The 13590-nt window shown below is 35.1% G+C and overlaps 2 protein-coding genes across 2 annotated transcripts in view; one reads left to right on the plus strand and one right to left on the minus strand.

The window, feature by feature from the left end:
* The window catches only part of LOC100632442 (probable beta-D-xylosidase 2), a 15794-nt gene extending 9749 nt beyond the window's left edge, over positions 1-6045 (plus strand). Inside the window, exons 21-24 of the mRNA XM_020007794.1 lie at positions 4699-4841; positions 4963-5089; positions 5180-5299; positions 5724-6045. Coding sequence (XP_019863353.1) covers positions 4699-4841; positions 4963-5089; positions 5180-5299; positions 5724-5801 — 468 coding nt within the window. The 3' untranslated portion in view covers positions 5802-6045. The remainder of the gene's footprint in view (positions 1-4698; positions 4842-4962; positions 5090-5179; positions 5300-5723) is intronic.
* Positions 6046-7039: 994 nt separating this feature from the next.
* Positions 7040-13590, minus strand: part of LOC109591210 (high mobility group protein DSP1-like) — a 7529-nt gene continuing 978 nt past the window's right edge. Inside the window, exons 2-5 of the mRNA XM_020006988.1 lie at positions 13052-13587; positions 11882-12041; positions 10332-10570; positions 7040-7397 (exon numbers count right to left, since the gene is read on the minus strand). Coding sequence (XP_019862547.1) covers positions 7139-7397; positions 10332-10570; positions 11882-12041; positions 13052-13587 — 1194 coding nt within the window. The 3' untranslated portion in view covers positions 7040-7138. The remainder of the gene's footprint in view (positions 7398-10331; positions 10571-11881; positions 12042-13051; positions 13588-13590) is intronic.

The raw sequence follows: 13590 nt of genomic DNA on the forward strand, positions 1-13590 counted from the left end.
TCCTCTAATTATTATCTACTCTTGTTAATGTACATGTACATGTATGATAACATAATTCAATGATTTTGGACTGCACAATTAATGTTTCCTGTCAGTTGGTTGGTTGGTTATGATCATGTGACGTTTGGTTTACTCTGGTTTGCCTTATAAGGCATTGTGTACTTTAAACAACATCAGCAGCTGCTGAGCAACTACCTCTTATTCTATTGTAGGGACCCACGTTGGGGGAGGGCCCAGGAGACCCCAGGAGAAGGTAACTTTATGTATCATGGTCTATTATTATTATTATTTATCATTTTAGATCCTTATTTGAATTCACAATATGCCATACAGTTTGTTACTGGAGCCCAAGGAGACTCAAAGTAATATTATTATTTTATTATTATTATTTAAAAAACATGCACCTGTTCATCCTGTTTGTTTACCCTCTTGCAGGTATCTGAAAGTTGTTACAACTTGTAAACACTTTGCCGGTTATGGTAAGCTGTTCTATTGAGATGTGTATAGGTTTTATAAATTATACGATGAGTCATTGTAAATGATAATTATTTGATTTTATTCATCGTCAGATCTTGAAGATTATGTTGACGGTGAAACGAGGCATTCCTTTAACGCTAAAATCACACCGCAAGATTTCGAAGAGGTCTCTATTAAAATTTTTATGTATTATAATTATTTATTACTTTACCGTTATATCATCATTAATTAGACTTATTACCCAGCTTTCAAAGCTTGCGTAGAAGAAGCTAACGTGGCCAGTATCATGTGCAGTTATAATGAAGTGAATGGGGTACCTAGCTGTGCCGATGGTCAGATAAATAATAAGCTGGCTCGTGATACTTGGGGATTCGATGGATTTATTGTAAGTTATTAATTTTGTACATGTATATAAATAAAAAAATCCATTAATAAAGACGTCTTTGTGCTATGTACATAGTTTTATTTCAGTTTTTCAAGTTATGGATATTTTTTAAAATAGGCCATTTTCTGAAAAAAATCCCTGTACTATAGCCCATGGTTTTTCTCCAAACAATGGCTCCGAAATCACCCCAATTTTTATCACATTTTCTGATACATATTGATGTCATTGTGCTATTTTTGTAGCTAGTTTTGACTTCAAGTCAAGGTTTTGTTTCTTTTTGTAGGCGAGTGATTGTGGTGCTATTGATGACATTCAGAATAAACACCAGTAAGAAAGAAAGACAGAGAGAGAGAAGTGAAATATAAAATAAATTGAGAATTATCTTAACGCAACAAGCGTAACAGTGTAAAAATAATTCCTATAATTGATTTCACCACCTTGCATGCATAGCTAGGCACTTATTAAGACTTATAGAGGTTCTCTCTACCTGCAAATACTTCTAGAGAAGTTGTTAGACAGTATCTCTATGTTCTCTGGCTGTTAGAAAGCTCATAACTTTGTCCCGTGTGTAAGCCGCCATTTTGTTTTCCGTGGCCACACCCACTTACGTAAAGGAGCGTGGGCGGGTGGTTGCTAAGGCTTGTTATTTCTCCAATACAACATGTATAGAAGAAATGTAAGTGTGGACATACAAATATATATATATATATAGATAGCGCGACGGTGAAATCAATTATAGGAACGACCTGGGGGCTTCGCCCCCAGGTCGTTAAAAAGCCTAGAGTTACGAGTATTATAATAACAATAATAATGAGTAATTTGATTGTTTATTTTTAGTTACACCAACAATACTGATGATACTGTAGCAGCTGCTCTTAAAGGAGGCTGTGACCTCAACTGTGGAAGCTACTATCAAAGTCATGCTCAGGTATAACTTCTATGGTAGTCTAAATAAATTAGAAAATAATAAATAAATAATAAATATTGATGATGAATGAATAAATGAAATAATAAATAAATAATTTTGCTCTCTCTTTCTGTCTTCCTGTCAGAGTGCTTTTCTCAACGGTACCATTACCATCGGAGAGATTAATCTTGCACTAACAAGACTCTTTACTGCTCGGTAGGCTGTGTGTAAAGTTACATATCTGGCTATAGATCTACTGTACCTTTTATTTGTTTTTTTTTTCATTTTTAAGAATGAAACTTGGTATGTTTGATCCTCCTGAGTTACAGCCATACAATGCAATATCTCCTGATGTTGTGAATAGCCTAGAACACCAGGTACATCTGCCTTATTGTACTAATATTATTATTATTATTATTACTTATTAATTTATTTTATTTTATTTTTTGTTAGGCATTAGCTCTCAATGCTGCCAGAGAGAGCATTGTTTTACTCCAAAATAATAATGGTGAGACAGAAAATTTATTTAAAGTTACATGTGATTAGTTACAAGATTGTTATCTTTTAAATTGTTTATTGTTATTCTTCTGTAGATGTTCTTCCGCTTAATTTTGAGAAGCACTCAACCATTGCTGTAGTTGGTCCACATGCAATGGCTACTGATGTAATGCAAGGAAACTATAATGTCAGTTGATCATCTCCTCTTTGTAAAAGAGAGAGAGAGAGAAAGAAAGAAGGGAGAGAGAGAGGAGGGGAGAGAGAGAGGGGGGGAGGGAGATCAAGTATAAACATGTACAAATATTTAATGTTTTAACTTTGTAAAAGAAAGAGAGAGAGAGAAAGGGGGAGGGAGGGAGGGAAGGTGGGATTAAGTTTATCCATGTACAACTATTTAATGCTCTTTTCTTCTTTTCTTTTATACATCAGGGTGTTGCCCCGTACCTGATAAGTCCTGTAGAAGGATTTGAAAACTTAGGTATCGACAGTGTTCTGACAGCTTCAGGCTGTGACGTGAATTGTGAGGTCACTGATGGCTTTCAAGATGCCTTTGACATTGCTGTCAAAGCCGATGCAGTGATTGCTGTATTGGGACTGGATCAATCCCACGAAAGGTTTTTAAAAAAGAATTTATTTTATAATAAATTCATTTTTAAAAACCTTTTGTGTTTGTTGTAGCGAGGGACATGACAGAGAAGACTTGTTTCTGCCTAACCTCCAGGATAAGTTTGTACAAGATTTAAAGAACACACTGAAAGCAGCTGGTACTAATGCCCCACTTATTGTTGTGGTAATGTCTGGATCTTCTGTTGATCTTACTGTTACTAAGGTAAGGTATACGTGTATGCAGGGTTAAAGGGTTAAGGGTTAAGGTATACATGTACATACATGTACATGTAGGTTGTGTGTGGGGTTCGGTTTGATACACTTATTGTCATTATTTATTATTACCATTATGATTATTTAATATTATTATTATTGCTATTATTATTATCATTATTTATTTATTTATTTATTTCTTCTTCTCCTATTCTTCTTCTTCTTCTTCTTCTTCTTATTATTATTATTAATTATACTGATATAATTGTAATCCAATATACTAGTATTGTGTCTACATCTTCAAAATTACAAGCCACAATTTTTCACACTTGTCAATTGAACTTCATAATTACTACACGTCTCAATGGAGTGACATGATTAATGCTATTATGTTACCTAATTAAGAGTTTACTATGACCAACACATGTCACTGTAATATGATAAGATTGAACTGATACTGTTGGGCATTTTTGATTATTTATAAAGATGCTGCTTTTTACAAAAATCCCTGTACTATAGCCCATGGTTTTTTCAAAAAATAGCTCCAAAATGATCCCCAATTTTCATTAAATTTTCTGATACATATTGATGTCCTTATGCTATGTAGAAAGTTTGAGCCAATTCTGACTTCAATTTTTTGAGTTATGGCCATTTTAAAAAATGAGCCAAAATCTGAAAAAATCCCTGTACTATTATAGCCCATGGCTTTTTCCAAAAAATGGCTCTGAAATCACCCCCAATTTCTTTTACATTTTCTAATGCATATTGATGTCCTTATGCTATGTAGAAAGTTTGAGCCAATTCCGACTTCAATTTTTCGAGTTATGGCCATTTTAAAAAAATGGGCCAAAATCTGAAAAAATCCCTGCCCATGGTTTTTTTCTGAAAAATGGCTCTGAAATCACACCCAATTTTTATTACATTTTCTAATACATATTGATGTCCTTATGCTATGTAGAAAGTTTGAGTCAATTCCGACTTCAATTTTTCGAGTTATAGCTATTTGAAGAAATTAGCCATTTTTTGAAAAGTTCCCTGTACTATAATAGCCCATGGTTTTTTCCGAAAAATGGCTCCAAAATCACCCCCAATTTTTATTACATTTTCTGATACATATTGATGTACTTATGCTATGTAGAAATTTTAAGCCAATTCCGACTTCAATTTTTTGAGTTATGGCCATTTTAAAAAATGGGCCGAAATCTGGAAAAATCCCTGTACTATAGTCCATGGTTTTTTCTGAAAAATGGCTCCGAAATCACCCCCAATTTTTATTACATTTTCTAATGCATATTGATGTACTTATGCTGTGTAGAAAGTTTGAGCCGATTCCGACTTCCATTTTTCAAGTTATGACCATTTTTAAAATTGGCCAATTTTTAAATATTTCTATTATTTATAGAAACATGCAGATGCTATATTGTGGGCTGGGTATCCTGGTCAATCTGGAGGTCAAGCTATTGCTGAAATAATTTATGGTAAAGTGAATCCATCAGGACGACTACCCGTCACATTTGTGAGTTAATCAAATTTGATGCTATAAACTTCTTTATTATTTAAAACACACAACTCTATTTCTAATTGCTCCCTCTCTCTATCTCTCTTTTTTCAGTACCCTGGTTCTTATATTGATTTGGTTGCATTCCGTCACATGTCCATGAGGGAGTATCCAGGCCGTACATACAAGTTTTACAATGACACTCCTGATTTCTCCTTTGGAGACGGCCTTAGTTATACCACATTCTACTTGGAATGGTATGAAAAATATAAAAATTAATATTTGCAAATGAATATACATTTTAGTACATGTACATCTACACAATTTTTTATTGCTCTTAAAGCATCAAAATTATAACTATTATTTTTTAATTTGTAGGTCTAAGCCAGTTAATATGTCAGGTGTTAGATCAGTTAGTTACCCCACAGTGGTCTACAATGTAACAGTGACTAACACTGGTAAAATGCCTGGGGCAATCTCTGTTTTGGCTTATATCTCATACAACGTTAGTTGATATTAATATATTAATAATACTGATACTTTTTTATGCATATATTATGCATGTACATGTAATTTTGATTATTTTATGTTATAGAATTCTGGTGCTCCTAAAAAGAAATTGTTTGGATTCGAAAAAGTCTTCTTGAATCCTTTGCAGAGCGTTTCGGTCACATTCCCGGCTGATTCTAAAGCATTCTCAACTGTTGACAAAAGTGTAAGCTTATTATTATTATTATTATTATTATTATTATTATTATTATTATTATTATTATTATTGTTTGTTTGCTTGTTGAGGTTTTTTCATTAATTGCTATACTACTGTATCTTTTGCTAATATTCTCTGGTTGTTGATGGTATAAATTTTCAAAAATGATAATATTTATGTACAGGTAACTGGCGAGAATGTAAACATGCTTTGGTCTTTAATGGCAATTTGTTATACTCCAATTTGTGTTTGTCACCTTATCCAGATATTTGTGACTCTATACTTTGCAAGAAGCATGTAGGAAATTGCTTTACAGACTTAGAATTTGTATTTTTTGAGCAGCTGCATTTTATTGTTATACTTCTTTCCTTTTCTCTCTCTCTCTCTCTCTCTCTCTCTCTCTCTCTCTTTCTCTCTCTCTCTCTCTTTTTAGGGTAAAAGAAGTGTAAATCCTGGTGACTATCATGTCACTATTGGTGATCAACTGATTCATAAAATCAGTCTGATATGAGGACTCAGTTGCAGTTCCTTCTGACTCATGATACTATGTAGTATCATATAGCATGTACATGTACCTCGTATAAGTTCCTACAATACATCATCATTATTATTATTATTATTATTATTATTATTATTATTATTATTAGACTCTTTGCTGCATCAGTGTGTCTTATGGAGTAATCGTTTCATTTCAGACTCCATTACTATTTATAATTTATTAAAAATAATTTGCTATTTTAATAAAGCAACCAGAACGACCATTTGAATTAAATTCACTTGCATACTATCCATCTTAAATAGGCACATTTTTTTGTTAAGAGGAAAATGGCTTATTCGTTAAGTTTAAAAATAGTTGCTAACAGGAGAAGAGCTTATTGCAAATTGTATTTTCTTGTTAGCAGCTCTCACTCCTCCTCCTATTGGAATTATGGTATGCATGTAGTACATATATCAAAACACTTGGAGGCCCGTGTACTTGTACAAACTCAATAATTGGATTAAAATAAATCGAATTATTTTGATAAAATGGGATACATCCTTTCATGTTTGCCATAACCGGCTGTGTGCCCTCAAGTCGTAATGGAGTATTTGTACTATTATCATTTATGAAAATGTTCTTTTGAAGATTTTGTTCTTTGAAATCATTTTGTGCTTAGCCTTTTCTGTACATGTACATTCATAGTTCTGCCTATGGTGGTCGGGACAACCACCTCAACAAATGAACCAACCAGTTCATCACTTAGACCAACCATCCAATTAATACTAATAACCATACATAAAGCATGATATTGTAGTCTACTAGTATGGGGTACATGAATTTAAAAGGAACAATATTAGCCACCAACCACCTCTAATTTTATTCTAGGCAGAACCCTGTACACCATGTGTAAAGATATCTATTTATACATGTCTAAATATACATGCAGTTCCATTGTTATAAGACTTGTACTTTTAGCTAAGTAGGTAGAGAAACTGACTTTATTTTCGTACTAAGAATTGATCACAATTTTTTTTAGAAAAAAGTAGTAGGAAAAAGAGCAAAATAAGTGTAAATAATAATAATAATAATAATAATAATATTAATAATAATAACAATAATAGTGGTGGTACTGATTGAATGCTTGATTCATGTGTGAACAAAATGATCGCCAAATCACCAAAAATAATCAAAAAATTAATAATAATAATAACGATGATAATAATTAAGTAATATTAAACTGCTCAAATTATGTAAGAGCGTGTGTGTGGGTGTGTCAGTACAAAAGAAGGAGAATACAAATCAAAAAAAAAATAATGATATCACGTTCACAATTCACAACTTAGCCCCGCCTACTACCACGCCCCCAATCACTGATACATGTTACAGATCTGATCAATGTCGTGCTGATCCGACATTGGAATGTACTCTCCTTTTCTGTAAGCCTTCAGCTGCATCTCGTACCGCTCCTTGTCCTTCCTAGCCATGTCGTCAAACTGTTTCTTCTCTGAGGGACTCATTATCTTCCACTGGGCGGCAAGGATTTGTGCTAGCTGTCCGACCCTCAGCGTCATATTCTGAGCTCGGAGGTGTGGTCTCTTAGCCTTGCTGTAAAACATGAACGCTGACCTGGAAAATAAATAATAAAAAAGATAAATCATCATCATCATCATCATCATTATACGGAAAAATGAACTAATGGAAAAGTTAAATTGAGAGCTAAAGTTAAACATACTGTACTAATAAAAATATTAATAATATTAATAATTATTATTATTATCTCTAAAAGATACTTCATCACATACATGTATAAAAAAGTTAGAGCAATACATTAGCATTATTATCATGATATTTCATTATTGTATAAAATGTGAATATACATGTACATGTACATCTGTGGGCTACAGTGTACCAAGTGTAGGTGTAAAATGTTAACATGCCCACAATGTAGATGTACATAACTTCTTAATATTGCATTATCATAACGTGGAGGATAAGTATAGCTACATCTACCATACATTATAGAGCTATCAATACTCAATACTACTGTACACTGACTAAGGCCATATTATAAACTACATTAGAGCCTACGGTATTATTATTATTATTATTATTATTATTATTATTATTATACAGTAGATGTGTATATGAAATATGCAATCACCAGATAATGTAATCAGTATAAGAGGACACCTGTTCTGCCTCACCCTCACCATTATGTACACAGTACATCTGTTATGGATACAATCTTTAAATACACAACCACTGATGTGTCAACAGACTCTATAGGAACACTATACTTAGCCTGTATTGTCTATCCATAATAGACTTTGGCCTAGTATTCAAAGCAGTGGCTTAATGGCATTAAGACTAATAGACAGTACAAGAGAATACATAGGGGAAATCTGTTGTGGCCTACTTCTACTTCTACATGTATATATTCAATAAAATATAGAGTCTAATGAACTATCCTATAATAAAATAATAATAATAAATAAAAATGATGCTGAAAATTGCTTTCTTTTTTAATACAAAGATATCATGTACATATTACATGGAAGTGATAAAACTAGACTAGATTTGTACACATGTATAATAGCAATACAGTTAATAGTAATACTAGACCTATACTTAGTGGAGTTAGACAGCTTCATTCAGTAAGGTACCACTCCATTCAAGATATACACAGTAAAGCCACTAAGTCATTCATAAATACCAAATAAAGAATAATAATAATAATAATAATAATAATAATAATAATAATGATAGAATATTGGAGAAGGTCATGAAAGCTTATAATCCTAGCTATAAACTTGATAAAGAATAAGACTTGAGATTACTATCAACAGAAACCCATGCCAACAACTTTGACAAGTCTGCTTTCTCATTGTCGCGATAGGATTAGGTTATGGAGTAGAGTGGGTATACGTGTGACTGTCTAGTGGTAGTCGATGTTCAGTCTCAGGAGAAAACACTTGTCCATAAACTTGATATAAGAATCTTGTTAACATTATAATAATGACGCCCTTTCTACCATATTGAGTGCTAATGACCAAAGAATAGCTGCTACACTGATTAATGTCAGAGAGAGAGAGAGAGAGAGAGAGAGAGACAGAGAGAGAGAGAGAGAGAGACAGAGAGAGAGAGAGAGAGAGACAGAGACAGAGACAGAGAGACAGAGAGACAGAGAGACAGAGAGACAGAGAGAGAGAGAGACAGAGAGAGAGAGAGAGAGAGAGAGAGTGAGAGAGAGAGAGTTTGGTTGTGAACTTCATCATTCTTAAATCATGCATGGAAAGTTTTCTCATACATGTATCGTATTTGGAGATGAAGAAATAGTAATTTGGCCTTTCCTATCTCTCTTAATACATATAGCCAGAATCCTTCCTTCCCTTTCGCACCATAAAGCATACCTACATTCTATCCACTAGGATTTTATAGTACCAGCTACATGTAGCCTGCCTTTAGTTTAAATGCCATCTATTGTTCACTGTTAGTAGCAACAGGTAGTCTTCTGTTGTGGACTGCATTGACAAATGACTAACAATCATTCTTCAAGCAATACCGGGCTTTGAATGACCGCATCCAGCTGCTATTGTAGCTCAAAAATAACACTTCAATACAGAGGGTCATGGATGATTTAACAAGAGATATCTAAAGCCTAGAGGGCAAGCACATGCACACACATACACATATTAGGCTGTATAAAGACTGTATAATATGACCCACAAATTTTATAATAATAATAATAATATTAGTCATACCATAAAAATGCTAATTAGGAAATTAAGCTGTTTGCACACATAATAGAGGTCAGAGTTGATCTCATTCAATATTCAATATTAATGAGAGGAGAGAACTCACAATGTGTGTGTGTGTGTGTGTGTGGTGTATTGAATTATAAAACTAATTATTAATAATTAAGTGTTTTGAAGGAGAAAATTAAGTTATTTGACAACATTTGGAACATTTGAACATCAAAATAATGCGCATTAAAAATTATCACAGCCTTATGATTTAATGACGCGTGCATCTCTGAACCACTAAGACCATTTGTTACTTACAACTTGACCCCCTCTGGGTCATTACGTTAATACATTAAAGTTGTTTCTATTGCAACAATGGCTGAACTAACAAGTGGACCACATTTCACACCCAGGACAACCTCTTAGTGATTCTATCATTAACCAGATACCAGCCCTGTTTCTCTTTCCAGCCCTCCCTCCCTCCTAGTCTATTAGCAAAGCTCCAATTAAAATCAATTTCAATTAAAAAGCTTACACAGTCCAAATGAACTAAAGGCAAGCACTACACACAATTAAGACAAAGGAAAGTCGCAATAATAAGATAATAAGTACACAGTACATGTACATGTACATGTATACTAAAATTCTATGCAATATTTCACAATATCATATGATATCAATGATAGTGTAGTACAGCTAAATTTAAGAGATACAGTAGAACAAGCATACTACTAGCAAGATTGATGTCCTAATGGTACATTACACATAAGTACATGTACATGAACATACATGTACATGTACATGTACATCAACTTACATGTTTCTCTTAGGCATATCAGGATCCTTTCTCTTCCTTCTTGGATGATAAATAGGCTTCTGTCCATCAAACTGAGCACGAGAGAGGGCAGCTGCGTTGCCTAAGGTAGGAGCTGCTGGGGCGGATGAAGTTGAGTTAGCTCCGCCTCCTCCTCCTCCTCCTGTTCCTGGGGCTCCCTGTTGAGTGACAGCTGCAGAGTAACCTGCTTCATAGGCCTGCTTCTGCTGCTCATAACGGAGCTATGGGGAGAGAGGGAGGGAGAGAGGGAGAGAGAGAGAGAGAGAGAGAGAGAGAGAGAGAGAGAGAGAGAGAGTCAGTCAATGGTCAGACTATCACAAACATAGACCATGATGATAATAATATAATTTACAAGTTATATACACTTCACTTCAAAAGAAAACAAAAACAAAATGTTAACAACAAGTAAGGTTGCTGTACATGTACATGTAAGTCACAAACAAGCCTTGTTAGTATACTTTGATAAACTCCTTCACAAGAAGCTTAAAATTGAAATATTTTGAGTTATAAAGGACACTTTGGCTACAAGCAATGTTACAGTACACTACTATAAAAACAGTAAAGGTGTCACTACATTCCAATGCACTTATGCTGTGCTGAAAGTTTGAGCCGGTTCAAATTACAAACTTTTAGACTACATGTACACGTATATTTGTAATGGAATACATTAAAAGTTCTTATACTTTAAAATCATAGAAACAACTTCAATTTCTACATTTACCTGAAAGCATAAAACACACACACACACAGAGTATATTTATGTAGCAGCTAATTTGTACAAATGTGTTTGTGGCTACAAGAAATTAAACTCAAATTCATCATCATCACAAGCCAATGGACACGTAATTACTAACATCAAAGGTACCCTAATAGACCATAGTAGCAAGACAATAAAGCAGTGAAGCAGGAATAGGACTACAAAATCACTCAAAAATGCATACATACAAAAAACATACAAGAAAGAGAGAGAGAGGGAGGGAGAGAGAGAGAGAGAGAGAGGGAGAGAGAGAGAGAGAGAGAGAGGGAGGGAGAGAGAGAGAGAGAGAGAGAGAGAGAGAGAGAGAGAGAGTACATTATCTGGCTGTGATTGGCATAAGTGTACATACAATTCTTAATGAACAAGCCAAATAATATAGCACACACGTAAACAAACTGAAGGCCATATCTGCAGGACTACTACAAGGAATGAGTGAGTCTTTTAGCTTCATTATGGACACATTGTAGAGTACTATGGCAGCTTTAACGATCAACCATCACTAAAATCTACAATATTCATAAAACACTCAAAAAGATTAAATATGAATAAGCATTTAGCACTCCATTCAACAAAATAATAATAATAACCAACCGGCCACCAATAATTACAGTTTGTACATACATATACAAGTACAAGAGAAAAAGGGAGAAGGGGGAGAAGGAGAGAGGCATATGTTACATAGCTAGTATTTTTGAGTGTACAAGTATTACAATGATAGCTACACGTTAATTAAATAATTCACTAATGCGTTGTCATGTTTCATTTCCTTGCTCACCTTGTCCCTCATGGCCATGTCTTCATACGGTCGCTTCTGATCCGGAGTCATGACTTTCCATGCTAGAGACAGCTGCTTAGCCAAAGCACCAATACTGGCAGCGGGGCTTTCAACTCGTAACTTAGGCCTCTTTTCGGCACAAAAATGAAGGAAGGCACACCTGGAGAGGGGAGAGAGAGAGGGGGAGAGAGAGAGAGAGAGAGAGAGAGAGAGAGAGAGAGAGAGAGAGAGAAGAAAGAGATAGAGTAGTTAAGAGAGAAATAAAGGAAGAAGAAATGAAGGAAAGATAAGGAAGGAAAACAAATAAAACAGAAAGTAAAAAAGGAAAAGAAAAGGACAGATAGTCAGCTAGACTACATGTACATATATGTAATATACATAACAAAAAAACCCAAGCCAACACCTATAATGGTAATGACACAAGCTGTACAAAAAACACATGCAACAAAAACAATAGGTGAGAGAAAAAAATATGTGGGGGGAGTATGATAATAATTAGACTATGGTATATACACATGATCAATGAGCAGTGGAATATGTGAGTAAACCAGCTCATAACACGAATGAGTCCCACATGATGAAGAATTTCATTAAACGTGTATGAAAACAAGCTATCCAGGCCAGCCAAAACAAAGGGCTGAAAAGCTATAAGTCAAAGTATTTCTAATAGGTAATCCAAATCAGTGTGTGTGTAACAGGGAGGCCACAGGAATTTAATTTCTGGTTAGGTAGTGAGTGAAATGGTGACAGGTGATGCAGTGTGTTGATTTGGGATGGCTTTCCTTTGGATGCAAAGGCTGTAATAGGAGCTAATTGACACTACCAATTATCATATACTAGGCGCCAGAGGGAGAGAGAGAGAGAGGGAGAGGAGAGTGAGAGAGAGGAATAGAGAGAGAGAGGGGGAGAGAGAGAAGGCATTTATGTATACAGAAAACACCATTGGCTGTGTAAAGAATCAAATTCCTTAAAAAGGAGTGGCTACAAAAAACTTAGTGCACGTACACATAAATGTGATATGAAAGATACAAGTACTAAAAGTATATGTACTCATACAAAACCCTACAGAGCCATTCATTCACATAATGTACACGACCACATAGGGATAATATTGAATCTACTGTATGGTGTATCAATAAGGCATAAAGGAATCATGACAGCATATCTTACATATTTCTCTTTGGCTGTCCAGGCTCCTTTCTCTTCCTTCCTCTCTTTGAGTTTGAGTCTCTGTATGGCTGACCGAGGCTCGCGTGGTAACTTGCAGACTCTTTCCTGAACCTCTCTTTGTCGTCCTCCGACATCTTTTGAAACCGAGACTTCTCGTCATCTTTGAGTTCTTTCCAAAGAGAGGAACACTCTTTAGAGAAAGCTGTGAATTCGACGGGGACTCCGTGACGACGATAATACTCTCTCCTCTCTTGTACAAAGAAAGCATACGGGGTCATACGACCTCGGGGACGTGACCTGTCTTTCCCGGGGGGCACGGCATTGAGAGGTGAAATTTGACCCCCGGGGAGGGAAAGGGGCTGAGCATTATTTGACAATACTAGGGGAGGTGCCGGCGATGAATTTTGTACGGGGGCAAGGTGGGGCTGATGGGGGGAGACGTTGACAGGATTTTGAGGGACAGAAGGCCTATGCTGCTGGGGAGGGGGAGGAGGCTGCTGCTGTTGGATGTATTGTTGTATGTCCCTGTAAACTGGCTG

This window comes from Amphimedon queenslandica, unplaced genomic scaffold (assembly GCF_000090795.2).
Source record: "Amphimedon queenslandica unplaced genomic scaffold, v1.1 AMPQUscaffold_13509, whole genome shotgun sequence".
NCBI lineage: Eukaryota > Metazoa > Porifera > Demospongiae > Haplosclerida > Niphatidae > Amphimedon > Amphimedon queenslandica.